The 27701-nt window shown below is 51.2% G+C and overlaps 1 protein-coding gene across 4 annotated transcripts; it reads right to left on the reverse strand.

The window, feature by feature from the left end:
• Nucleotides 1–9443: 9443 nt before the first annotated feature.
• On the reverse strand, nucleotides 9444–26875 carry Cblc (Cbl proto-oncogene C). 4 transcript variants are annotated; one of them, XR_004607621.2, is made up of 12 exons: nucleotides 26461–26869; nucleotides 22636–22782; nucleotides 22339–22495; nucleotides 21915–22036; nucleotides 20359–20496; nucleotides 18697–18784; nucleotides 15263–15394; nucleotides 14515–14664; nucleotides 14087–14164; nucleotides 11001–11107; nucleotides 10800–10873; nucleotides 9444–9869 (listed from the first exon to the last, which is right to left on the reverse strand). XR_004607621.2 is itself a non-coding variant. In XM_034512094.2 (11 exons), the coding sequence occupies exons 1-11, from the start codon at nucleotides 26808–26810 to the stop codon at nucleotides 9824–9826; spliced, it is 1515 nt and encodes a 504-aa protein (XP_034367985.1). In that variant the 5' UTR covers nucleotides 26811–26871; the 3' UTR covers nucleotides 9444–9823. The 4 variants fall into 4 exon arrangements, 3 of the variants coding, with proteins under 3 accessions (XP_034367985.1, XP_076785313.1, XP_034367997.1); XM_034512094.2 differs by lacking the exon at nucleotides 10800–10873 and having other exon boundaries at nucleotides 26461–26871; XM_076929198.1 differs by lacking the exons at nucleotides 10800–10873; nucleotides 11001–11107 and having other exon boundaries at nucleotides 26461–26875.
• Between the last annotated feature and the right edge of the window lie 826 nt (nucleotides 26876–27701).

Consider the following 27701-nt stretch of genomic DNA (forward strand, 5'->3'; position numbering starts at 1 on the left):
GGCCGCGGCTGTCCTCCGCAGCCATGGGGACCGAACGACCAGTCTAGTCAGTGCCCCGAGCTGGGATTTAAGGGACACCGCGCAGACCCTCGTTCCCTTCCTTCCTGGCCACCTGCGGGGTCTTGACACGCATTCCCAAGGTGGCTTGTAGCCCTCGACTGCAGGTGGATCTTTTTCCTAGTTTATTTTCTTTTTGGAGACAGTATCATACTGTAGCTCAGGCTGGCCTGGAACTAATGGCAAACCTTCTGTCTCAGTTTCCCAAGTATTGGCATTACAAGGGCGCGACGTCGCCCTGGTTTGTGAACTGCCGGTTTTGACCAGCGGTCCCTGATATGATTAATTGTCTGTGCTGACCTCTCTTTGTAGTCTGTCCTGCATGACCGGCTCTTCCCTGAGTGCCCTAGGATGCCCTCCTCTTAGAGCCAGCCACCTTGCTGGGAAGCGCCCCTCCTCTGACCGAGCAGTGGCCTGGAACTGGTCAGGTCAATCTTTTCTCTAATGGGTTTTCAATTCCCAGTCCTGGTCGGCCTCTTTGGTGATGAGGTGGGGATGGGGTGCCCCTCCCTCTGCTCTGTTCTTCTTGACTCCCTCACTTCCCCCATCCAGGGAATCCAAGGAATGTCACCCCCCTTCCGCCTTCCTTCTCTCCCCGCCATTCCTTCCCCACCTTGGGGGGAGGGGAGAAGTGGGTTGGCGCGGCGGCAGGTGAGTGGTGGAGGGAAAGAGGAGAGCAGGCAACCGGGGCCACTGGGTGGAAGAGAGGGTCACAGGTCAAAGTAAGGGGTCACAGATCAGTCTACTCCAGTATCCTCACACGCTGAGGCAGTATGGAACAAAATCCCAAGAATGCTGGGTGGGGGCTGAAGAAGGAGGGTTCTGCCTCTGTTCAGAGGGTAGAAACTAGCCTGGTGTACTGGTATGGATAGGGGGTGGCATCACTGTGGGTCATGCTGAGAGAGGGTCCTTCCGCTCCAGTCTCTTGCCAGTCTGAGGGTGATCAAGCTGTACCCGGTCAGCCCTTGAGGAAAGGCTTATGTTGTAGGTATTGGCAGGGCTCTCAAAGCTGTTTTAGCATTCCCTGTCACAGGAAGTAATTGTGAAACCGTCACAGGAAGTAATTGTGAAACCAGGAAAAGTGACCTTTGCATGGGGCTCCTTCTTCCCCTCTTCAGGAAGTCTTTCTTCAACCCTCTCCTGTCACAACCCTGTAAATCTCTGGACCCCTGTGTAAGCCCTGCACATCCTGGGATACATCTATCTCCCCTGTGTGACTCCCAGCCACTGTGAAGGTCCAGGCTGTAGCACAACCCAATCCCATCCCACAGCAGGCAAGAAAGGGTTGCCAGGTGTGTCCTCAAAGGCTCAGAGGCTCACACGAAAATGCCACCAATAGCTAACTGGGTATAGTGGTCCACTCCAGAGGAGACAAATGTATCTTAGGGTGTGCAAGGCTGACTTGAAGGTTCAGAGATTTGCAGGGAGGTATTCAACAGACAGAGGAGGGTTGAAGGAACACCTGACACTCAAAAAGTGGAGTCCGGGAGATCAGAACCCAGCACCCTGCTAACCAGATATCACAGCACATACTGGCTATCCCAGCACGGGAGAGGTGGAGGCAGGAGGATCAGAAATTCAGTCACCTTCGGCTATTGTTGAGTTTTAGGGCACCTGGCTGTGGTGGTGGTCTCCTTTAATCCTAGCACTAGGGAGGGAGGCAGGGGCAGGTGGGTCTCTGTGCTCAAGACCAGCCTGGACTACAGAGCAAGTTCCAGGTCAGCCAAGTCTACATAGTGAGACATTGTCTCAAAAAAAAAAAAAAAAAAAAAATCAAAACAAACAAACAAAAAACCCCAACCAAACAAAAGGAGATAGAGAACAGCTGTGCTACATGAGGTCCTGGCTCAAAAACAGAGAAAGGGCTGGAGAGCCAGCTAGGCTGCTCAGGGCACTTGTGGCTCTTGCAGAGGACCCAAGTTCAGAACCCGGTACCCAGGTCCCATCAGGTGGCTCACAATACCCTGCAACTCCGTTTCCAGGGGATTTGATGCCTTCTCTGGCTTCTGTGAGCACCAGGCAAGCACATGGTGAATGCACAAACACATAGGCAAAGACTTGTGCATATAAAAGAAAATAGACCTTTAGACAGAAATAGTAAAAACAAAATAGAACTTTTAAAACAACCCAAACCAGAGTAGCCATCACAGCGCGCCGTCTATCCTCCCCAGAGGGCTTTCTTATACAGGGCCCAGGTGTTCTCTGGAACTCTCCTGCTCTCTCTCGGGCCTGTGGGTCTGATTACTGGGTCTGGAGACTGGCACCAGCTGCCTCCTCTGCACCTTTATAAAGTCAGCAGGTAGCTGGGCATAGGGGCGCCTTTAATCCCAGCACTCTGGAGGCAGAGGCAGAGGCAGGCAGATCTGTGAGTTCTAGGCCAGCCTGGTCTACAGAGTGAGTTCAAGGACAGTCAGGGCTACACAGAGAAACCCTGTCTTGAAAACACACACACACACACACACACACACACACACACACACACACACACACACACACACAAATGAAGAGTCAACAGGCCTTGGTGCTGGGTGAAGGAAGAGGGCCACACGGCAAATGCACAGACCAAAGACATCAGCCCTGGACTTGTAGAAACTAGTATCACAATGTCACCTCCCCTTGTCCCCTACAATTAGGTCCTACAAAACAGCCAGAAGAATCCTGTGAAGATGTGAGTCAGCTCAGGCCACTGTTCTGGTCAGAATACGCCCATGGCTCCATCTCACTGAGAGTAAAAGCCAATGTTCTCTCTGTGGTTTGAGAGGTTCTGGATCTAAGTCCTTTCCTTCCCTGACCCCACTTTCCTTCCCATCTCTCTCTCAAGCACCATTTTTTTTTTATTACCCTGGACTCTCTGATGACGTGCTGTTCCAATCAACCCCAGGACCTTTGCACTTCCTATTCTCTCTGCCAGGGCATCTTTTTACTGACTGGCTTCCTCCTCCTTCACTTTTAATCTCTCCTGAGGCTTGCCTCGTTAGAGAGCTTCAGACACCAGCTCCTGCTCCCCCAGCTGCCCCACGTTTTTCCGCCCTGTCCCCTTTGTCATAGGGGGATAAATTCTGTTTGCCTTGTATTGTCTGGCACAGAATCTATGCCCCAAGGGGACAACAACACTACAAGGGTCACACTGGCCCACTAGTGTTAAAACAGTGCCTGACTTGGGAGATAAATAAATATTTGTGTACTGAATTAAGTCATATTCTAACTCCGTCCTGTTGTCTCACTTGTACAGAGCGATCAGCAGTCACATGCCACTTAACAATGGGCATCCGGTCAGATAAGGGCGTTGCTAGGCAACATGATCCTCCTGAGTATCATTAGGCCATATGATTTTAGGAGCCACTGTCACACACGGGGTCTGTGCTGTGTGACACACCACTCTATCTCACTGACCCTTCAACTAAAAGGTAGAGAAACTGCTACTTAGCCGTGTGCACCTCTCCATGGACTTCATAATGATCACTTATTTGTGTGAATACATGCTGTGCGCCACTCCATGCAGCTGATGGGAATTGACCTCGGGTCCTCTGAAAGAGCAACAAGTGTCTTAACCGCTGAGCCATGGTCATAGTCACTGTTGTATTGCTGTGAAGAGGCACCATGACCAAGGCAAACTTTAAGTGGAAGTTTCTGGATGTGTTAGGTGATACAGACTCATGTAGTGTTTTTCTGAGGAAAGACCCATGGGAGGACACATGATGTTTGGAGAGAGTATAAATAGGACATGCGGATAGTGATGGTGGGCTTACATAGCTAGCCTTGGCACACTTCGTGGTCTTGAGGCTTCATCTTCATTGTCTTCACTTCATCGAAAGAGGCACGACAGAGAACCCCTCCTGTCATCCCGAATGGTCCTGGTCGATGCTGCTGACTTGTGCTGATTTGGTGGAGGCCTGGTGGTTTCTGCTGGATCATGCCATGGCTGCTGATTCACATTTGTTATCCTGACACTATTCAACTGGACTGCCAGAATCCTGATGATGGAGAACTACTTCTAAGCAGGTCTACACTCTCTTGTCCTATGTACCATCTTTTCTTCCCTACCTTTGGACAGTGGGCTAGGAGCGGGGTCAAAGTGTTTGAGAACCCTTATGAAAAGTAGGTTTAAAAAAATCTAAGCCTACACAAACTGTTAAAAAAGAAATAGGGTGCTTATTTACATTGTCAGAGTTTTAGTCCCCTGGCATCACGGCGGGGAGCATGGCAGCATGCATGGTTCTAGAACAGTACCTGAGCTACATCCTCAGGCAGAGAGAGACAGAGAGAGACAGAGAGAGACAGAGAGACAAAGAGATAGAGACAGAGAGACAGAGGAGGCTTCTGACACCTCAAAGTCCATGCCCAGTGACACACTTCCTCCCACAAGGCCACACCTCCTAGTCCTTCTCAAGCAGTTCCAGTCCCTGGTGATTAAGCATTCATGAGCTATGAGCCTACAGGGCCACTGTCACTCAGACACCCACAGCCATCTCTCCAGCCCCATACTTTGTTCATGTACATCTCCTGAGAGCTGAGTCACTGTAAACACAATCACTCCTTACCAGAATGTGTTGCTGTTTTAAGGCAGGGTCTTATATGGCCCAGGCTGGCTTAGAATGCTGTGTAGCTGAGGATAACCACAAACTAATTTTCCTTCCATCTTCTCTCAAGTGTTGGGATTATAGATGCATGCCACTGTTTCTGGGTCTGGCTATATTTTAATTTGTGTTTTTGGGAGAGGGCTGGCTTTCTGAGACAGGGGTTCTCTGTGTAGCCCTGACTGTCCTGGAACCTGTTCTGTAGACCAGGCTGGCCTTGAATTCGGATCTGTCTGCTACTGCCTCCCAAGTGCTGGGATTAAAGGAGTGTGCCACAATTGCCTGGCTTAATTAAGGTGTTAATCATCATCATCATCATCATCATCATCATCATCATCATTTTGAGATGGTCTTACTACTACGTAGCCTTGGATGGCCAGAAGTTCGCTCCATAGAACAGGCTGGGTTGAATTTACAGAGATTCTCCTGCCTCTCTGAATGTTGGGATTAAAGGTGTGTGGGTCATCACCTGGCTATTATTATAATTGCTGTTGTTATGGTTGTGTGTGTGTGTGTGTGTGTGTGTGCACACTGTGCACATGGTATCAAGTGTGGTGGTCAGACAGTCTGAGATGAAGACCTTGCGTGCCAATCCTCTCCTTCCACCTTGTCTGAGACATACTTTGTCACTGTGCACAAGAGGTGATCTGGCCTGCGTGCTTCTGGGACCTCTCCATCCCCTCTCCCCATGGATCACAGATACTAGCTGCCCATCTGGCTCTTTGAGGATCCTGGGGATATGAACTCATGCCTCAGGCTTGCATGCCAAGGGTTTTATCCACAAAATCACCCATCCACCCAGTTTTTTTCTATTTTCTTTTGAGGTAGAATCTCACTCTGTAACCTAGGTTGGCTTCTCTCTCTCTCTCTCTCTCTCTCTCTCTCTCTCTCTCTCTCTCTTTGTTTTTTTTCGAGACAAGGTTTCTCTGTGTAGTCCTGGCTGTCCTGGAACTCACTCTGTAGACCAGGTTGGCCTCGAACTCAGAAATCCACCTGCCTCTGCCTCTCAAGCGCTGGGATTAAAGGCATGCGCCACCACCGCCCGGCTTAATATCTCTCTCTCTCTCTCTCTCTCTCTCTCTCTCTCTCTCTCTCTCTCTCTGTGTCTCTCTGTGTCTCTCTCTCTCTTTCTCCCTCCCTCCCTGTCTCTCTCTTCCTCTCTCTCTCTCTCTCTCTCTCTCTCACTTTCTCACTCTCGCTTTCTTGGATTTAATTATTTTTATTTATGAGCAGAAGTGTCTGCATGCACACATATATATGTACCATGTGTGTGTACATGTGTGTGTGTACATGTGTGTGTGTACATGTGTGTGTGAATGTGTGTGAATGTATATATATGTGTTGAATGTTTATGCATGTGTTTAGAGTATGGGTGTTGAGTGTGTTTGTGTGAGTGTGCAACAGCACTTTACAAGTGGAGGCAGAGACTGGAGAATCACCAAATGTTCAAAGTCAGCTTTGTCTAAATAGCTCTAGGCCAGCAAAGAGGAGCACACAGCAGGACTCTGTCTCAAACAATAACAAACAAAGTCATAAAAACCACAGTAAGTTCCAGGCTGGTCTGAGTTATAATTAAACAAGATGGACTAGGGGGAGATTGTTCAGTCGGTTCTTGCTGAACAAGATTAAGGATCTGAGTTTGGATCCCCTGTGCCCACCCACATGAAAGCTGGGGCGGGCAGCATGCATCTGTAACCCTAGCACTGCAGAGTGTGCTTGACATTATTCCTGGGGAGACGTGTAAAAGGGTCTACCTATCCCTGACAGAGAACCCATGACAGACCAAAGTGAACAATCAGGGTCACTTACAGGTGCAGGGATGGCTCAAAGACTGTTTCATCACCAAAGCCCACCCCAGCCTGAGTGAGACCCTGGTGGTCATTGCACAGCCTGCAGGCAGCTTGAAGAATCTGAAAGCCATCTCGTCTCCTCCTCGTGGTCATATAAGGACGGGTGGGGGGTGGTGGTCAGATGCAGTTTGTCAGTTTCAGGGACTCCCTGAGATTTGTGAATTCCTCTAAGATAGAATGCTTTAGCTTTGGGGAAACTGCTACACAACTGCAGAGGCAGGAGGATGGCCAGGGCATGTTGGGCAACAAGACTAGAGCATGACTAAGGAAGATACTCAAGCTAAGCTTTTAGCCTCCACACATGTGTGCACACACACCAATATAATCACACACACACTGCAATACATTACACACACAGTAATACGTCATACGCATATCCCATACACATAACACCAATACATCATACACATACACAAAACATCACACACACCAACACATCACACACACATAGTACATCACACAAACACACACACTAATACATCACACACAGAGACAATACATCTCTCTTGGGCCGGGCGGTGGTGGTGCACGCCTTTAATCCCAGCACTTGGGAGGCAGAGGCAGGTGGATTTCTGAGTTCGAGGCCAGCCTGGTCTACAGAGTGAGTTCCAGGACAGCCAGGGCTACACAGAGAAACCCTGTCTCGAAAAACAAACAAACAAACAAAAAGAGACAATACATTTCTCACCCACACCTCCACATACCCCAAGACACCACACACTTTTTACACATACATACATACCTCAATCTCTCTCTTGCACATATCCAATACATCTCACCCCCCCAATGCATCACACTCACTCACACCCCCCAATATCACACACACACACACACACACGAAGACGAGAGCTGCGCATGGTGGCACACACCTGTAACCTTAGCACTTGGATGGTGGAGACAGAAGGATCAGGACTTCGGTCACCTTTGGCTACGTGGTAGATTCAAGGCCATGGGGAGCTACACAAGAACTTATTTTAAAAATAAGGTGTTCACAGGGGTAGTCAATAATGCTTTTTTGTTGTTGATGTTTTAAGACAAGATTTCTCTGTGTGACCTGGTTGTCCAGGAACTAGCTCTGTAGACCAGGCTGGCCTTGAACTCACGAGATTTGCCTGCCTCTGCCTCCCAAGTGCTGACATTAAAGGCATGTACCATCATGCATAGCCTTTAATGATGACTTTTACAAATACACTATTAACATTAATACGGGGGCATCGCGCACTGAGTCAGAGACAACCTCTGGAGTCTGTGCTGTCCTTCCCCTGTGTCTTCCAGGGAGCCAATCCAGCTGGACAGATTTGGTGCCAAGTTCTTTCACCAGCGCTGTGCTGGATGCTGTCAGGCGTCACTTGCTTGCCACCTGCCCCATTCCTGTCTTCGGGCAGTCCCTCACGGCTGGAAGCTCCACGCCCTCTATGGAAATGGACAGTGGCAGGTGTTTGTTGTTCTGCCACTGGGAGCCAAGGTGATCTAAGCTGGGAAAGCCATGCCAGACATGTGAATTAGGAATGAGTGCTGCAGAGGAGGCCAGCCTTGGCTAGGCTCTCCACTCACGGCAGCTGGAGCAGATCCTATTTTCTAAAGATGGCAGAAACAATTTCTCACCCCACAAGACCGTCTATAATCAGATCTTGACGTTCCCGGCATGAGGAAGTGGGTAGTGGAGCCTTGGCTCAATAGAGTGTCTAGAATCCCCCAGTGAGGGGCTGGGGGCGTGGCTCTGTGGTAGAGCCCCTGTCTAGGATCCCCCAGTGAGGGACTGGGGGCATGGCTCAATGGTAGGGCCCCTGCCTAGGATCCCCCAGTGAGGGACTGGGGGCGTGGCTCAGTGGCAGAGCCCCTGCCTAGAATCCCCCAGTGAGGGGCTGGGGGCATGGCTCAGTGGTAGAGCCCCTGCCTAGAATCCCCCAGTGAGGGGCGGGGGCGTGGCTCAGTGGTAGAGCCCCTGCCTAGAATCCCCCAGTGAGGGGCTGGGGGCGTGGCTCAGAGGTAGAGCCCCTGCCTAGAATCTCTATTCCTCCCTCCTCTCCCCAGTGAGAGGTTGGGGCAGTGCCTCAATGACAGAGTGCTTGATTGGCAGGCCAGAGACCTCAGGTTCTATCCTAGCACACAAGAAAGCAAGGAAGGAAGAATGGAAAGATGAAAAATCGGGGCCTTTGTTTCTTCCTCGGATCTGTGAAATTTGAGGTATAACCAACAGAAGGTACTAGAAGTAAAACCACACACCACCATGATAGAAAACAGGCCACACAACTTCTACAAAACTCACGTATCTGAGAGCTTGTATCATTTGTTGTTGATAGTCTTGCTACATAGCCTAGGCTGGCCTTGAATTTGGGATTGTCCCGTCTGCGATTCCGGAGTGCTGGGATTATAGTTGTGAACCACCATGTCTGTCTCTTCAGGAACTTGTTTTTCTGTTTTTGTTTTGGATGGGGTTGGGATAGAGCTTAGGGCCTCCTGCATGCCGAGGGAGTGCTCCTCAATGCCTTCCAATCCCAGCTCTCCAAGCTGCTGTTGGGATTCTGTGACTGACCCAAAAAAAAAAAAAATCCACTCAATAAATCCCCTTGTGTTTCTAAAGTGGTTTTTGTTACTTGCTATTATTTGTTACTTATCTGTGAGTCAAGCTTTCCAGCACCCTTCCCATGAGACAGGGACTCCTCATCTCTATAATCTCAGATGTCCCCTCTTCCAGGAAGCTTTCCCTGATTACCTGGGTCAGGCTAGGTGCCTCCCTCTGGCTTCCTAGAGTCTCCTGGTGTCCCCTCCCAAGTAACTTTGTTCATGTTAGGGCAGCTGAGGGTTTTCTTCTCCATTAGACTATAGGTGCATGTAGGTGGAGAATTGGATAAGAGAGAGAGGGTATGGATGCCATGGACTGGTTGACCCTAAAATAAATGGCGCCTGGGACCCCCCCCCCCAGAGTCAATGAGAGTGCTGGAGAACAGTCAGCAGCTTGCTTGAAACCAGTGGTTACATTATTTTTTGAGAAGTGGCGAGGGGAAAGTTGAGATAGGCAAGCGGGGTCCCCGACTGCTGAAAACACCCGAGGGACTTTACGTATCTGGCCTTAAGAGCTGGTGATGGACTGTGGGCAGGGCTGGGTGCATGAATAGCTGAGAACCCTGGTGTAGGACTCCATTTCTGGTGGAGGAGGTGATCCTGGGTGGGAGTATCTGAGGGAGGAGGGGGCCCGGGTTCCTCAGTTAATAGGGCAGTGGCAGGTATCAGGTTGAGACCACCCTTCCCCAGAGCCACAATGCTCCTGGTGGCTTTGCTGGTCTCCCTCACACACCGGAGGATTGAAGGATCAGGATTTAATTTATTTCAGCTTTGTCACCCGCTTCCAGGCCCAAGGCTCCCCTCCTCCAGTCCAGGTGCCCTGCCATGCGGAAGAAAGGGGTGTTAGAGGTTTTATTCACTCACTCACTCACTCACTCACTCACTCACTCACTTACTATTTATCTGCTTTCTTAATACAGGATTTCTCTGCGTGACCCTGGATGTCTTGGAATTCACTGGCCTTAAACTCTACCTCTGCCCCCAAGTGCTGGGATAAAGGTAGTGTGTCACCATCACACTGCTTATTTATTTTTAATAAAAGTAGTTTATTTTTAATTAGTGTGTATGGGTGGGTATGTGCATATGTGTGCAATGCCTGAAGAGGCCAGAAGAGGGCGATAGATATCCCTGGAGCTGGAGATGCAAGCACTTATGAGCCACCTAACATAGGTGCTGGGAACTGAAACTCGGTTCTGGGTAAGTGCAGGGCCCACTCTTAACTGTTGGAGTCTCCCTCCCAAACCTCATTTGTTGTTGTTTAAAGACAGAAGGTCAGCAAGACAGCTTAGCAGGAACGGCCTGCAGACCTGATGCCTGGTGTCCACTCCCATGGTGGACTAGGAGAATGGACTCCTAGAAGTTGTCCTGTAACCACCTACATACACCATGGCACGTGCCATACCCCACCAGCAAGGAAATACATAACTGAAATTGTAATTTTTTTTTAAAGGTAAATCTTATGTAGCCCAGGCTCACCTGGACCTCATTATGTAGCTGAGGATGACCCTGATCCTCCTACCTTCATCTTCCGAGTGCTAAGATTACAGACATTTGTCGCCACTCAGTTTACAAAGTGCCAAGGATTGAACCCAGGACTTTAAGGCAGACAAACGCTCAACAAAAACCACATCGCTAGACTCCCTCTCCTTCTTTATTTTGAGACAGGATCTTGAGTGCCCCGGTGATAACTGTGTCAGATCCAGTCACATCTGGGACAGAGAGTAGTCAGGGGGAAGCAAGGTAGACTCACCTGGCCTCTGGGTTTTGGGCACTAGCAGGGGTCCCACAGGGCCAGCTGGAGGGTGCTTTCCCTCTCAGGAGCTTCTGCCATGGAGAGAGTCACGGGGTGTGTGTGTGGGGGGGTGTTGGTTTCATGAGAGTCAGTCTTTTTTCCCTCTGCCCACTCCCCAGACCCCGAGGTCTCACAGCGACATGAAGGGCTTGTACTTACTCTGTGGCCCCCTCCCTGGCCTGGGGCCTGGAGGTGACTTCCCACAGAACCGACGCCATTTTGGGGAGAGGAAGTGGAGGTCGGAGTCTGGGCAGGGCGAGAGGTGCCTGAAAGGAAGGGATTAGGGAATGTTTCATGGGCCAGTGGGATAGTTCATTGTAAAAAGGTGCATATTGCCAAACCTCATAACCTGAGCTCCATTACCAGGGCCCATGAGGTGGAAGAAAAAAACTTACTCCTGCAAATTGTCTTCTGACCTCCACAATGTGCTGAGACAGAAGTAAGCCTTAAACACACACACACACACACACACACACGCACAGACACACACACGCACGCACACACACACACACGCACACGCACACGCACACCCGCACTCGCGCACGCGCACGCGCACGCGCACACACACACACACACACAGACAATTAAGAATAAAAATGTAAACAAAAGAAAACAAAATCAAGCAGGGTGGTGGCGCACGCCTTTAATCCCAGTCTTCAGGAGGCAGAGGCAGGCAGATCTGAGTTTGAGGCCAGCCTGGTCTACAGAGTGAGTTCCAGGACAGCCAGGGCTACACAGAGAAACCCTGTCTTGAAACACACACACACACACACACACACACACACACACACAAACACGGACTGTACACGAGTCTCCATTACAATAGCTAGGAGCCTGAATGCAGACCATCTCATCCAGGGCCAGTGGTAGGCGCAGGTCTGCACAGACCGCACAGACTGCACAGACCGCAGGACAGGTGCTTCAAAGGCTCTGTAAACTGCAGCCTAGGGTCTCGTTCCCAGTTCTAAATCCATCTCCTATGAGTTTGGCCTCTCAGTGTCTCCTCTGGATGCTGGGATCATAGCAGTACCCACCTTACTAGGCTGTCACAAGAATGGTGTATGTAAAGAAGCCATGTGCCCCCTTTAAAAGGGAAGGAGGGGCTTTGGGCATGGTTCAGTGGTAATACATGCCTGGAAGCCACCAGAGAAGGGCTGGGGTGCAGCTCAGTGGAGTACTTGTCTAAAATATATGAGTCTCTGGGTCCAATCCTTAGAACCTCAAAATAAAGATGGGAGGGGTGCTGGAGAGATAGCCTGGTGATTTAGAGCAAAAGTAAGTTCCCTATACCACATCCTCATACCACAATCACCTGTAACACCAGTTCCAGGAGATCTGCTGCCCTCTTCTGGGCTTTGTAGACACCACACACACCTTTATGTACATAGTACCCAGCATGCATCAGGCCTACACACACACACACACACACACACATATAAATGAAAGATGCCAAACGTGGTGGTACAGGCTTTTGATCCTTGGGATACACAGGCAGGAGGAGCTCTGTGAGTTCTAAACCATCCTGGTCTACAGAGTGAGTTCTAGGCGGGGCTACATAAATTAAATCATGGCACCGGAGAGATGGCTCAGTGGTTAAAAGCACTGGCCACTCATGCAGAGAACGGGGGTCAGTTCCCAGCAACCACACTGTGTCTTAACAAGTGTCTGTAACTCCAGTTCTAGGGGATCCAACCTCCTCTTCTGACCTCCCAGGGCACCAAACATGAACACATACAGACATACAGGCAAAACACAAACACTAAAATAAATAATCTTTGTTTGGTTGAGACAGGGTCTCTGTGTAGCCATGGGTGGACTAGAACTTACTAAGTAGACCAGGCTGGCCTCAAACTCACAGAAATCTGCCTGTATCTGCTTTCCAAGTGCTGGGATTAGAAACCTGTGCCACCACATCCTGACTAAAACTAAATAAACACGATGATGGTGGTGGTGAGGATGAGGAGAAGGAGGACGAGGAGGAGGAGGAGGAAGAGTGGGGGAAGGACCTAACGATGTCAAGGACCTTTGAACTGCTCTCAAAAGTACAGTCACCTTTCTGGTAAGGGGTGTGCCCGGGGCTTGCTCTCCCCTGATGTGTTTTGGAGAAGGGAGGAGTAGGAGCTCACAGGAATGTGTAGAGGGCAGGGGAAGTCTCATGCCAGGCAGAGGGCACAGCCCGGGCCAAGGTGCACCCGTGTGGCTGGAGGTGACCAGCAGGCTGCCTCCTGGCTGTGGCCCCTTTGTCCTCAGGGAGCCAGCTGAGTGCCTCTCAATGTTTCCATTTGCCTTTGGCCATGGGTCCAGATCTGTTTTTAGCTTCCCTCCCCGGGTGCTCCGGCCCCCCTTCCTGCTGGCTCTCTCTCCTTGCCGTGGTAGAATACTGTTCCCGGATTTCCTGAGCTGTTTGAAGTCAGCTGGGTATTGATCGCAGCCAGTGTGGGCTCAGCTGGAAGACAGGGATGATCTCAGAAGACAAAACAGCTCATCTGAGGAGTGAGCATGTGGGAGCTGGACTGAGGAATGTGTTGTTCACCCCAGGACTCAGGAGGCTGAGGCAGGAGGATGGAAAGTTTAAGCCAGCCTGGATGCCATTCTAAGAACCTACTTTCAAAAGGAGAGGAAAGAGGAGGAGGGAGGAAAAGGAGGGGGAGGAGGAAGGGGAAGAAGAGAGGGAGGAGGAAGGGGAGGAGGGAGAGGAGAGAGAAGTGGGAGGAGCATAAGGGGAGGAGGAAGTAGAGGTGGAAGAGAAGAAAAGAAAATAGAGGAGGGGGCTGGAGCGATGGTTCGGCAGTTAAGAGCACTGGCTGCTCTTGCAGAGGACCCAGATTCCCACATGATAGCTTACAACCATCTGTAACTGTAACTTCAGTTCTAGATCTGATTTTCTCTTCTGGCCTCTATGGGTACTACATGTTCACGGTGCACAGAAATACATGCAAGCTAAACACTCATCTACACAAAATGTTTTTTAAAAATTAAAAATAGGCCGGGTAGTGGTGCCTCGTGCCTTTATTCCCAGCACTTGGGAGGCAGAGGCAGGAGGATCTCTGAGTTCAAGATCAGTCTGGTCTACAGAGTGGGTTCCAGTACAATCAGGGCTACACAGAGAACCACCCTCAAAAAAGAAAAAGTGGGGATGGCATCTTAACATTGGTGTTGAATATGAGCCCATTCCTGTGACCCCCCTAATTTGGCCACGCCAGGGTGAAGTGAAACCCCAGCCACCCACCTCAGACCTCACTCACCAGTGTCAGCCAGCCTTTGTCTTGGGGTCTCTGAGGGAGTGGATCTTCAGGGGGCAGTGGGGGAGCAGAGGGAGTCACCTAGAGGAGACAGAGGAGGCAGATTATGGAGTATGCTCACACCTACCCGTGCTTTTACTAGGGGCCAGCAGGAGCCGCTGGGCAGACTCTACATACAACATTCAGGATCTCCCCTCAGGCCAGACAGTCAGGGAAAGCCAGGCACAAACACAGGAACATTAGCATCTAAGAATTCTGTTCTAGACCCTCCACCCACCTCCCACACACCCTGAGTCCAGGTCCCAGCCCTCCTCCCTCAGACCCAGATGTAGAGAGTCTAGCCTCCTCCCTCAGATGCAGGACTCCAGTATCAGCCCTCTTCCCTCAGACTCTGGGAACAGCGATTCCAGGTCCTGCCTGTCCCTGCTTACCGGCCCGGCAGTCTCCTGGTGACAGTTTTCTCCTGAGTCATCGGCAGCAGTCCTGACCTCCACTGGCCTCTCTTGTGCCTGAGAGATACTCACGGCCTCGCGGCCTTTGATCTCACAACGGCAGAAGGGACAGGTCTGGCTGTCCGAGTGCTGGGGACAAAGAAGAAAAATGTCACTCACCCTGTTGTCTCCTGTGTCCCTTCTGACTTCAAATGACCTCTGACAAGGGAGGTGGAGGGGATGGCAGGGGAGGGCTGAACTCTGGGATGTGAGGCGGGGAGAGGGAGGCTGGTGGCAGGTCGTGATGGGGCTGGTATACTCTGAAGCCAGAAGGGACCCTCAGGCCAGGGCCTAGCTCAGTGGAGCAGCTGAGGCCTCTGCTGTGGGCTCTGTGGGACTGGCCCCACATTGTGCCTCAGATGACAGTATCTTAAGGTCTATTCTTCGAGGTCAAGGTCCAGCAAGGAAAAGCCATTGAGTCTATGTGGCCTGTGCAAGGGAGAAAAGGAACCCTTTCTAAACCCATTAAGTAGCACCTCAGGGAGACGTGGAGGGAGGACTCGGTCTGAGATGGCTGCAGAGGCAGCAGTGCAGAGAGCTGGACCCTTGAGTGGCCTGACCAGATCTGTGTTCTCTCTGGAACCCTGTTTCCTCATATGCTCAATGGGGCCCCTGGGAAATCTAGATGGGGCTTTTAGGGTAGGGATGGAGAGGTGGGGGCGGGGCGGAGGGCAGATGGCAGCCCCACCTGCCATGCAGCCAGGCAGCAGCTGCAGAGAAGATGCCCACAGGGCTCGATCCTCACATCCTTGTCCCTCTCAGCGCAGATCTTGCACAGCTCAAATGTAGAGTTCATGGCTTGGTACAGCTGCACTTGCTCCTGGGAGAAGAGATGGACATGGGTGGGGCCGTGGAGGACTCTTCCCCAAATCTGTGCCAGCCTGCATGCTCTCTCAAGTTCAAGGCTGGGGCTGGGGATCAGCACGGTTGGATGGTTGGTAGAGAGTTTGCCTAATGCTCAGGAAACCTTGGGTTCTAGCGCCAGCCCCACAGCAATCGGCTGTGCCTGCACAGGCCTGTAATCCTAGCACTGGGGGTGGGGGTGGGGAGCAAAGGACATGCAGGAGGGTCCCCTTCAGTTACATAGGAACTTGGAGGCCAGCCTAGGGTTCATAAAACCTTGTCTCCAAACCAAACCAAACCAAACCAAACCAAACCAAACCAAACCAAACCAAACCAAGCCAAACTACCACCAACAAAACACAACCCCTCACAGAAATCCAACAACCAGGTTGAAGGCCAGTGCATCCAGGACTCTCATAGGTATTTGCATTTCTTTATCTTTTCTGGCTACAAGATCTTTGTAGCCCAGAGGCAGGTCTTACTTAGCCTACCCAGCAGTGAAATTACAGCCAAGTGTCACCAACAGGCCAAGCATGTATTCAACCCTGGACAACACACTTGTTTTTCTGTATTCCTCATCTTGGGAATGCTGGTGCTTTTTAGTATTTAGTTTTAAAGATTCTCTTGTTTTTATTCTATGCACGTGTGTGTGTGCGTGTGCGTGTCTGTGTCTGTGTCTGTGTCTGTGTACTACATGGGTGTCTGGCGCCCTTGGATGTCAGAGTAGGGCATTGAAGCCCCTGGACTGGAGTTACAGGTTGTAATGGTTTGAATATGCTTGGCCCAGGGAGTGGGACTATTAGGAGGCGTGGCCTTGTTGGAGGAAGTGTGTCAGTGTGGGTGTGGGCTTTTAGACTTTCATCCTAGCTCTCTGGAAACCAGTCTTCTGTTTGCCTTCTGAACAAGATGTAGAACTCTCAAGCTCTTCCTACTTTATGCCTGCCTGGATGCTGCCATGTTCCTGCCTTGATGATAATGGACTGAACCTCTGAACCTGTAAGCCAGCCCCAATTAAATGTTGTCCTTATAAGAGTTGCATTGGTCATGGTGCCGCTTCACAGCAGTAAAACCCTAACTAAGACAGAGGTGATGCTGCCAGGTAGGTGCTGGGAACTGAACCTGAGTCCCCTGCAAGAAAAGAAAATGCACCCGATCACCGAGCCGTCTCCTCAGCACCAGAACAACTAGCTTAGCAAATATAGCCCCATCCCACTTGAATTTCAGATAAGCAGTATGAAGTAGAAGGAGCTGGAGAGACGGGTTCCCTGTGAAGAACCTGCACTGTTCTCACAGAGGACCTGAGTTAGGTCCCAGGATACATCAGAGCTCCCAGTGCAGTTGTACCTCAGCCCCAGGGGGATCTGACGCCTCTGGCCTTCAAGGACACCTGCTCACAATCGTAAACCTACACATAGACAGACACATTTATATATCATTAAATAAAAATAGGTGCTGGAGAGGATGGTTCAGTGGTTAAGAGTCATGGCTGCTCTTCCAAAGGACCCAGGTTCAATTCCCAGAGCCCATATGGCAGCGCAAAGCCATCCATACAACTCTAGTTCCAGGGGATCCGACGCCCTCTTCTGGCTTCTGTGGACACTGCACACAGATGGGGTACATACATACAGGCAAATAGTCATACACATAAAATAATTATTTTAAATAATAAAAATAAATATCTAAAATATATTTTAAAAGTTATATGAAGTTGGGCAGTGGTGACACATGCCTTTAATACCAGCACTCTGGAGGCTGAGGGAGGTGGATCTCTCTGAGTTAAAGACCAGCCTGGTTTACGGAGCAAGTTCCAAGACAGCCAGGTATATACATAAAATCTGCTTTCCTCTCTCTCTCTCTCTCTCTCTCTCTCTCTCTCTCTCTATCTATCTATCTATCTCTATATCTATCTACCTACCTATCTACTGAGAGGGGGGGGAAGAGAGAGAGAGAGAAAGAGAGAGAGAGAGAGAGAGAGAGAGAGAGAGAGAGAGAGAGAGAAGAGAAAGGGTATCTTAAATGTAGAATGGGATGTACTTAGGCTAAAAAAAATTTATAGTGTAAAAGGCTGAGGCAGGAGGATTGGGAGCTCCAGGCTCAGCTACATAGAAAGTCCTTGTACCAAAACCTCAAGGGCCAGACATTGAAGTGCACACCTTTGATACCAGCAGTTAGGAAGCAGCAGCAGGTAGATTTTATGAATTCAAGGCCAGCCAGGTAGACCATTACCTAACAAGTTCCAGAACAGCCAGGGTTAGCTATTAAGAGAGATCTTGTCTCAAAATAATAATAATAATAATAATAATAATAATAATAATAATAATAATAATAATAACAATAACAACAACAACAACAACAACAACAACAACAACACTGGGGGAAATCCCACAAGAACCAAGGACTAAATGTCGGTAGTACTCTGTGTACATCTGTACCATGGTGCCATATGGAGGTCAGAGGATGACTCAGTTCTCTTCTCCCAACTTGGAGTTCCTGGGAACTGAACTGGCAACATCAGGCTTGGCTGCACTGCCTATAGACAGTTTTCCTGTTATTGCCCAGCCTTTTGCAGTATAGTCAATAAAGCTATTAAAAAAAAAAACATGAACGTGTGGCTCAGTGGTAGAGCCCCCCGCCTAGAATGCCCCAGTGAGGGGCTGGGGGTATGGCTCAGTGGTAGAGCCCCTGCCTAGAATCCCCCAGTGAGGGGCTGGGGTGTGACTCAGTGGTAGAGCCCCCTGCCTAGAATCCCCCAGTGAGGGGCTGGGGGCGTGGCTCAGTGGTAGAGCCCCTGCCTAGAATCCCCCAGTGAGGGGCTGCGGGAGTGGTTCGGTGGTAGAGCCCCTGCCTAGAATCCCCCGGTGAGGGGCTGGGGGCGTGGCTCAGTGGTAGAGCCCCTGCCTAGAATCCCCCGGTGAGGGGCTGGGGGCGTGGCTCAGTGGTAGAGTTCTAGTGTAGCATACACAAGTTTCTGGGTTCCATCCTAAAAACAAAAAGATAAACATCTTGGCTCCTCTGCTGCTGGGTGTTTGCTCAGACTCAGAGCTGATAAACACTCAAATGCATCAGCTATTTTGATGATCTCAGAAGCTCTTTTCTTTATTCCATATCCAAGAAAAAACCTTGGAGAGGAGGCAGCAGAGGCTACCGTTCCCAGTGGAGGAACTCAGAGAGCCTCAGAGAAGCAAGGGTTGGCTCATATTTACATGGCTCCAAGCCAGCACCATATCCCCAGATCTCCCAGTGGAGTAGCTGGGTAGCAGACTCGAGCATGGAACTCACCTCTGACACTTGGATGCGCTGGTAGGGTTCCGCCCGGCAGAGCTCAGTCAGGTCTGGGTTGTGGTTCTTTCCATCAGGGAAGAGGAAGCTGAGGGAAGAACAGAGTTGGGCTCTGAGAGGCTGGAGTCACAAAGGCCCACCCACCTCATCTACCTGGTGTGTGTGCATGCCTGCATAGTTGCATGGAGGTATGTGTATGTGCGTGTGTTTGTGCGTGTCTGTGTGTGCGCGCATGTGTATTAGGACCTGCAACAGGCCCACATTGGGACTTCCCAGGGCAAGTATACTCTAATCCCTGGGACAGAACTGTCCACTTGATCATCTTAGAGAAGTTGCACTGAACCATGGTCTCCAGCCTGAGAATCAAGAAAGAAATCTAAATCTCTGTCCTTCTAGGATTCTGTGTTCTATTTTGTAGTGTTGTCCTAGCCTGAAACATTCTAGGCAGGGGCTCTACCACTGAGCCACGCCCCCAGCCCCTCACTGGGGGATTCTAGGCAGGGGCTCTACCACTGAGCCACGCCCCCAGCCCCTCACTGGGGATTCTAGACAGGGGCTCTACCACTGAGCCACGCCCCCAGCCCCTCCCTGGGGGATTCTAGGCAGGGGCTCTACCACTGAGCCACGCCCCCAGCCCCTCACTGGGGGATTCTAGGCAGGGGCTCTACCACCGAGCCACGCCCCCAGCCCCTCACTGGGGGATTCTAGGCAGGGGCTCTACCACTGAGCCACGCCCCCAGCCCCTCACTGGGGGATTCTAGGCAGAGGCTCTACCACTGAGCCACGCCCCATATGATCTGTACATTTTTTTCTTTTTCTTGCTGAAAGAGAATCTCACAGTGTAGCTTTGAATGCAGATCTCAGGATCCTCCTGTACCCAAACACACACACACACACACACACACACACACACACACACACACACACACCATATATCTCACTCCTGCTCAAGACCAGTACATTTTCAAAACAAAGAACAAAAGAACAAACAAATTCTAATAAAATAAATGACGTATTAAAAGGGATGTGACGTCAGGAAGGTGACACAAGCTGCCCGTTCCTTGAGAGTAGCAGTTTGGTACTAATGAGTCAAGGCTTTTGCCATTTTATGGAACAGAAGCCCTGTGAACAATGAGAAGCAACAGGTCTGTCCACCTGTCTCTCTCTTCTCTGTCACATCAACCCTGCAGCTCAGTGCTAGCATCTGGCCTAGCTAGGAAGCATCCCCAGCAGCGCAAACCACAAAAGATCTGGGTGAGAGAGAACCCTGGAGAGCAGCCGGCCCCTCCCCTTACCACCGCGGGCAACTTCCCTCAGGAAACCGCCGGAGGCAGCTGAGGTTACAGGTGGAAAACCACTAGTTTGGCTGTTTCCCTGCCCCTGCCCTGCCAATCTAGACCCTAGAGCAGGATACGGCTTCTAGAAGTACAGGCTTTGAAGCCCAGTCTGAGGAAGGAATCCTGCACTTTGCAGCCGCGCGGCGTGGCCGCAGATATTCCCCGGCCTTGAGAACCCGGCCGCCCCCTGCTGGTAGCTTGTGGCGTTGCAGCTAGGTGTGCTGGCTGTGTCCAAGCAGTACCCTCAAGTCAAGCCCATGATTTGTGCTGAATCTCTCCAAGTGGATTTTGCTGACACCCTTTTCCTATCAGTCTGGGGACTCACGTGCCGTCCTTTTGTCCTTTCAGGAGCACCTGGAGCAGAGTTTTGTTGAGAGGAATGGTTTGTAGGATGCTTCCATCAGAGCTCACGTACCCAATGGCCCACTGCCCGAGGCGGGTACAGCTGGGCCGGAAGATATAGCTGTGGAAAGACAGGTGGGATGGAGAGTGGTCGCCGCTGTCCCTTCTTGGGGGCACCCAGCTGTCTGCCCTGTCGGGGACCCAGGTATCTCCGTCTTTATCCTTTATGGAAGGGGGGCCTTGTTCCCCATCCACAGTTACAGACTGAGAGGGTATATGGCTATAGCTTTAAATACCATTGCCCACCATAGTAATGGGTCATATCTCAGAGTGAGGATATTACAGGAAAAATCAGAAGCAAGTTACACTCAGACACTGACTTCTGATGAAAGGGCTTTGAAAGCTTGGATCTGTCTGTGCCTGAATCTCACACTCTGGTTCTTTCTGTTTTATAATTGCCTCTCCCTTCCCCCTATACAGCTGATTGAAGGCTAGCCTGGGCTATGAGATACCTTCTATCCCCATAGCGACCCATCTAGACAAGGATGCTCCTACTGAGCAGCATGTCTGGTATGACAGAGATATGGACAGAGATAGAGACAGACAGACTGAGAAGGACCCTCCCCTCTCTCTCCCAGCCTGAAGAGAATGGGGTCTCTAGAGAGAAGCTGCTATATTGTCTTTGCCTTCCAGAGGCTGCCACATTTCAGGCCTGCAGAGACTGTCTTCCCTCCACCTGAGGGTGCTCAGTGTACCCTCCGCCCATTAGGGAAAGCCAATTAGCTGGACGGCAGTGGCGCACGCCTTTAATCCCAGCACTCAGGAGGCAGGTGGATTTCTGAGTTCCATCCAAGCCAGCCTGGTCTACAGAGCGAGTTCCAGGACAGCCAGGGCTACACAAAGAAACCCAAAATGAAACAAAAGCAAACAAATAAACCTTGGCAAACCCCTGAGTGGAGTGGTGATATCCAAAACCCCCAGCACTCAGGGGTGTAAAGGGAGGATAAGCAGGACTTCAAGGGTCATCCTTAGCTACATTGCAAGTTTGACACTAGCCTGGGCTAAATGAAGCAAGCCCTGTCTCAAAACAAAAGCATTTAATGGGTTTACAGCACAGCCTCTAGCTTTTCAAGACAGAACTGTATCTTGTGTAGGGCCTTCAGAACTCCTTGGTAGAGCAGATATTATTGCTTTAGCTACTGGGCTGTGGGATGACCCAGGAGGCTCCAGGAGAGGAGGCAGGGGTACTGGGCATCTCAACTCAAAGGTGTTTTTGTTTTTTGTTGTTGGGTTTTTTTTTGGGGGGGGGGGCTGTTTTTTTTTTTTACAGTGTCTCAGGTAGCCCAGGCTGGCCTTAAACTTTTCATCCTCCAGCCTCCACCTCCCAAGTGCTGGAATTACAGGAAAATACCACCAGCCTCCAGCTTCAGAGCTTCCGACCTCCCAGGAACCTCAGTTCTTGGCCTCTTAGAGGTGAGGGATTCCCCTCACGGTAGTCAGGATTAGTCCACATGTCCCATGGAGCCGTGCTTCGCTCACCTGCCTGGTTTGTCTCTGTAGGCCTGCAGGCGTGTTTGCACCTCATCATAGGTGAGGAAGGCCATGTAGCCAGGGTGGTTGACAGCCAGGAGTTGCCAATTCCTCAGTAAAGTAGGCCACGGCTGGGAGGGACAGAGATGATCACTAAGGGACAGAGGAAGTAGCCTATGCCCCAGGACCTTCAGAGTTCAGGGATCCATCCCCCTACTCACATCCGTGGTGGCCCTGAACACTGTCGATCTATGCATACAGGAGACCATACACCCTTTCTTCCCCAAGTCTCAGGGTCCAGACCCAGCCTTCCTCCCTTAGATTCAGTGTGCCCTGTCCCTGTCTCCTCCCTCAGACGCAGGGGTCTAGGCCCTAGCGTTTTCCTTCAGACCCAGGGTTCTAGGTCCAGTGCCCATCCTTGACCTTTCCTGACCTGGAAGAGCCTGGTGAAGATGTCAAACTCAAAGACAGACACATGGCCGCTACAGGTGAGGTCCAAGGTGGACCGCAAGGCCTGCATGGTGGGGCCTGGTTCCACAGGGTGGCAGGCGCACAGGAGGGACCGGAACTCAGCCCAGGGAAGCACGCACCTGGATGGGAAGGGGTGTGGTTACAGCTGTGGATGGAGAGTCTATAACAGGAAGCAGCTGCTCTCGTCCCCACTTTCGATCCTTGGGCAGGGCAGTTAGGGGACTTGGAGCCCACCTTCCCTTGGTGAAGGTTCACTCACCGAACTCCACAATACTCCCTCCAGAAGATGTGGGCAGAGCCCTTGGTGAGCTGGTACAGGTGCCCACAGTACTTCCCTGCAGGGAAGAGTGCGCTCAACTCCGCGTACATGTGACTGAAGATGAGGGCCAGCTTGGCCAGTTGTCGCCTGCAGGAAAAAGCTGTGAGCATCACACTGGATGTAGCGAGAGTCCCTACAGGTGCAAGGCCTCTAGGTCTCCTCAAGTGAATCAACGCACCAAGAGCCCGTCTCAGTTCTGAGGCCTCTCTTCTCTGCACCTCCGTTTCCTCACCTATGAAGGAAGTGTGGAAGCTAAGATCCAAACCTGCCTCCAGCACAGCACAGGCCCAAAGCCTGCTGGGGCTGGAGAAGTCTATCCTACTGAGATGGCGGGGAGTAACATCTGCCGTCGTCGGCGCTCAGCGAATGCCCGGACTGCCTTCCACAGCAGAGGGTGTGTTGGCTGCCTTGAGTTTGAGATCAGGATGTAGAAGGCAATAATGGGGTTTTGGACACTAACCAGCTATGAAAGTATTGGAAAATCATTAACAATTGCTTTCCCCAAGTCTCCTCAGTTCCTCACCTGTGAAGTGGAAATAAACACGTGAGTTCAGCTCCTGAATCACTGGAGAACATGGGCCATGCGTTATGAGCATAGAGAGGACACAGCTCAGGGCAAGGTTCAGCAGTAAAACCCTGGCCTAGAATCCCCCAGTGAGGGGTTGGGGGCGTGGCTCAGTGGTAGAGCCCCTGCCTAGAATCCCCCAGTGAGGGGCTGGGGCGTGGCTCAGTGGTAGAGCCCCTGCCTAGAATCCCCCAGTGAGGGGCTGGGGGCGTGGCTCAGTGGTAGAGCCCCTGCCTAGAATCCCCCAGTGAGGGGCTGGGGGCGTGGCTCAGTGGTAGAGCCCCTGCTTAGAATCCCCCAGTGAGGGGCTGGGGGCGTGGCTCAGTGGTAGAGCCCCTGCCTAGAATCCTCCAGTGAGGGCTGGGGGCGTGGCTCAGTGGTAGAGCCCCTGCCTAGAATCCCCCAGTGAGGAGCTGGGGGCGTGGCTCAGTGGAAAAGTCTCTGCCTACCATGCTCAGGGATCAGGGTTCCATCCCCAGCATTTTCAAAATCAAACAAGACCTGCATGTCATATTGGGTTAGCAGTCGGTACATGCTGATTTTATTATACTTCTCATTTATACTAATAGCTCCCGTGGCCAGGTCTGTAGGGCTCCTGACAGTTTCTTAGCAACCTTGCTTCCCAGAATGCAGAGCGGTGTAGCCCAACCAGTTTGCCATCAGTGACTCTGGCTGGTTCAGACTGGAAGCGCTCTCTCTCTCTCTCTCTCTCTCTCTCTCTCTCTCTCTCTCTCTCTGAGAGACGATCTCATTATGTACTTTGAGTTGGCCTTTAAACTCACTCTGTAGACCAGGCTGGCCTCAAACTAACAGAGATCTGTCTGCCTCTGCCTCCTGAGTGCTGAGGTCAAAGGGCTCTGTCAGCCTAGAGTAACAAACTGGTTCTTTGCTTTGTTTGTTTGTTTGTTTGTTTTTGTTTTTTGAGACAGCTACAATATTCCACAATTAAAGCACCTGCTCCTGTTTCTCTTGTAGCTCTGGCTGTCCTGAAACTCACTCTGTACAACAGGCTGTCGTTGAACTCAGAGATCCACCTGCCTCTGCCTCGCAAGTGCTGGGACTAAAGGCGTGCGCCACCACTTGGCCTGGTTCTTCCTCCTCCTCCTCCTCGTCCTCCTCCTCCTCGTCCTCCTCCTCCTCCTCCTCCTCCTCCTCCTCCTCCTCCTCCTCCTCCTCTTCTTCTTCTTCTTCTTCTTCTTCTTCTTCTTCTTCAGATATACTTTTGGGGCTGGAGAGATGGCTCAGAGATTAAGAGCATTGACTGCTCTTCCAGAGGTCCTGAGTTCTATTCCCAGCAACCACATGGTGGCTCACAACCATCTGTAATGGGATCCGATGCCCTCTTCTAGTGTGTCTGAAGACAGCTACAGTGTACTCACATACATAAAATAAAAATAAATCTTAAAAAATTACTTTTATTTTTAATTGTGTGTGTATGCATGTGTGTGTGTATAGATTTGTGCACATGAGTGTGGATTCCTGAGGAGGCCTGAAGAGGGGTCAGACCCCTTGACGATGGAGTTAGAGGTGACTGTGAGCCATCCATCCTGGGCCTGGGAACCTGGGTGGTCCACTAGAGCAGTAAGTCTCCTTTACCTCTGAGCCAGTGGTCCTCAATCTTCGTAACACTGAGACCTTTAACACAGTTCTGCATGCTCTGGTGGCCTCCAACCACCGACTGCTTTCCTTGCTACTTCATAACTGTTTGCTACTGTTATGAGCTATAATGTAAATGCCTGTGTTTTCCGATGGTCTTAGGGGACCCTGGAAAAGGGTGGTTGAATTGCCAGGTTGAGAATCACTGCCCAAAGCCATCTCTCCAGCAGGTGCTTTAGTTGTGGAATAAACACCAGACTGCAACAAGGCAGGCGGAAAGAAAGCAACAGAAATCGTAACAATTGGGGCTAGAGTTGGTTCAGCTGTTAAAAACACTGGCAACCTGTCTTCTGACCCTGACCCCTGTACTCTTGCACAGAGTGAAAGCTGATTCTGAGTGATAAAAAAGAAATCTGTAGCGGGCTGGAGAGATGGCTCAGTAGTTAAGAACACTCAGTGCTTTTCCAGAGGTCCTGAGTTCAGTTCCCAGCAGTGGCTCATAACCATCTGTAATGGGGTCCCATGTCCTCTTCTGGTGTGTCTGAAGACAGCTACAGCATATTCACATGCATAAAATAAATAAATATTAAAAAAATAAATCTGTAGCTGAGCAGTGGTGGTGCACACCTTTAATCCCAGCACTCGAGAGGCAGAGGCAGGTGGTTCTCTGTGAGTTCTGGGCCAGCCTGGTCTACAGAGGGAATTCCAGGACAGCTAGAGCTATACAGAGAAACTCTATCTAAAAACAACCAAGCAATCAACCAATCAAAAAAAAAAACCAGTTTATTACTCTGGGCTGATTGTGGTGGCAGAGCCCTTTGACCCCAGCACTCAGGACACAGAGGGAGGTGGATCTCTGTGAGTTTGAGGCCAGCCTGGTCTACAGAGTGAGCTTAAAGGCCAGCTTGAACTACAGAAAAAAGAAAGAGAAAGAAACAAAGAAAGAAGGAAAGAAGTATGTGTATTTTCATTATATATACATATATACACACATAGTACAAAGGTATGTATATATACACTTACATATATGTATATACACATATAATATATACACTATCTATCTATCTATCTATCTATCTATCTATCTATCTATCTATCTATTTTTCGCTTCATTTCATCATAAGCCAGGCAAGTCACGACTAAGGCTAGCAGGCTAGGTGGCCAGGCCTAAGTCACCAGTTTAGACCTTCCTCTGGGGTCCAGCTCCAGTTCTCCTGTGCAGCTGTCCCTCGGGCCAGAGGGCAGGCAAGTCCAAGGTCCTTGGAACAGATGTCCTTGATGGAACCCAGGCAGGTGGGGGTGGGGTGGGAGTGGGGGCTGGCCTGTTTCTCAGGCTGGACAGGTGGGTCCACTCATCCTGCCTCCCCAACAGGAAGTCTGTGCTCCCCACATTCACTAGGCTATGTGTATCTAAGGCCTGGACCCCAGGTGGGAGCTGATCCACAAAAGGGAGAAAGGGGGCCTGGCGGCAAGGGTGCTTAAAGGAGGGGATAGTGCAGAGGAGCGTTGGACCTGGACCCCTGGGTGTGAGGGAATAGGCGGCTGGTGGCACAATCCGGAAATCACTAGTTTGTGACTTGTCTCCGACGTAGGGTAGCGCTCACCTGGATCTGGAGCCCTCCTGGAAAACATCCTGGTTCGTGTCCTTTTTGCCTCGTGGTGGCAGGAGCTCGGCCACCTGCCTGCCTTTGGCCTCCAGATTGGCCAGGTAGATGACCAGAAAATCACCGGCGCCACCGGGACCCTCGGGGTCTTCCCTGGCCTCGCGCCGGGCCTTTGCCACCTTTCCAAGTAGCTGTGCGGTGCGGGGCAGCAGGTCCCGCAGCGACGGCGGCCCCATGACCAACCTGGGATCCCTGCATTGCTCTTCCAGGCGCTGGAGCAACTTCACAGCCCGGCTAAGCGCGCGTGGTTCTCCCCACTGCCACCCTCGCGGGGCCGCCGCCGCAGCCATGGGTCCCTCGGGTGGCCTAGGACTGGGACAGAGGGGTGTGGCGGGGAAGGGCCCCAGGTTGGGGCGGGAACAAGAGGGAGCAGGGGGCAGGTTCTCCAGGACCGGGAGGGGACTGCAGGTGGCTGCAGCCCTAAAAGGGGGCGGGCCTGGAGAGTCTGAGTGGGGAGGGCTGAAGCTGGACCCCTGGATCTGAGGGAGGAGGGCTAGATTTGTTGGTGTTGAGGAAGGAGATGGCTCCGCGGGGAGGGGCTCTGGGATAAGGCACCCCTTCCTGAATTGTGGCTGAAGATGTCAGTCTTTGTTCACAGCGTGGTCAGACAGCTGAGTCTTCCAAGAACAGAAAGTCAAGTAGTTACTCTATGTCCCCGAGGGAAGGTACTAGAACCACCGGAGCTCTGGCTCCTGCGGCAGGTAAGGAAAATTAAGTTGCAGTTTAAGTACCCAGATTTTCAAAAGAGGTGAAAGGGGTGTGGCGGAAAGTGAAGTTCAGGAATGCACCGGGCTGCAGGAAGTGGCTGCCGGGCAGGTTTGCACCCAAACCTGCCAGACCTGTAGGTCCGCCCTGACTGTGCTTCAGGCAGCCACCAGAGGGCGCCATGGGCATGATTCTCTCTGCCCCAGGGCACCCAGGGCACCCAGCAGGCCAGGCACCACCCCAGCTACACTGGGTGCCTACTCCTCCTCAGCCTGTCTGCTCTCCCTCTCGCCCTCTCTCCCTCTCCCCCTCTCCCCCTTTCCCTCTTTCCCTTTCTGTTTGGTAAAAACTCCAGAGGGGGTTCCGAAGCCTCTGTCCTCTGAAGGCACCCTGGGTAAACACACACACACACACACACACACACACACACACACACACACACAAGCTTACACATCTTTTTGTTGTTCTAGGTTTTT

Source organism: Arvicanthis niloticus, chromosome 1 (genome assembly GCF_011762505.2).
Source record: "Arvicanthis niloticus isolate mArvNil1 chromosome 1, mArvNil1.pat.X, whole genome shotgun sequence".
NCBI lineage: Eukaryota > Metazoa > Chordata > Mammalia > Rodentia > Muridae > Arvicanthis > Arvicanthis niloticus.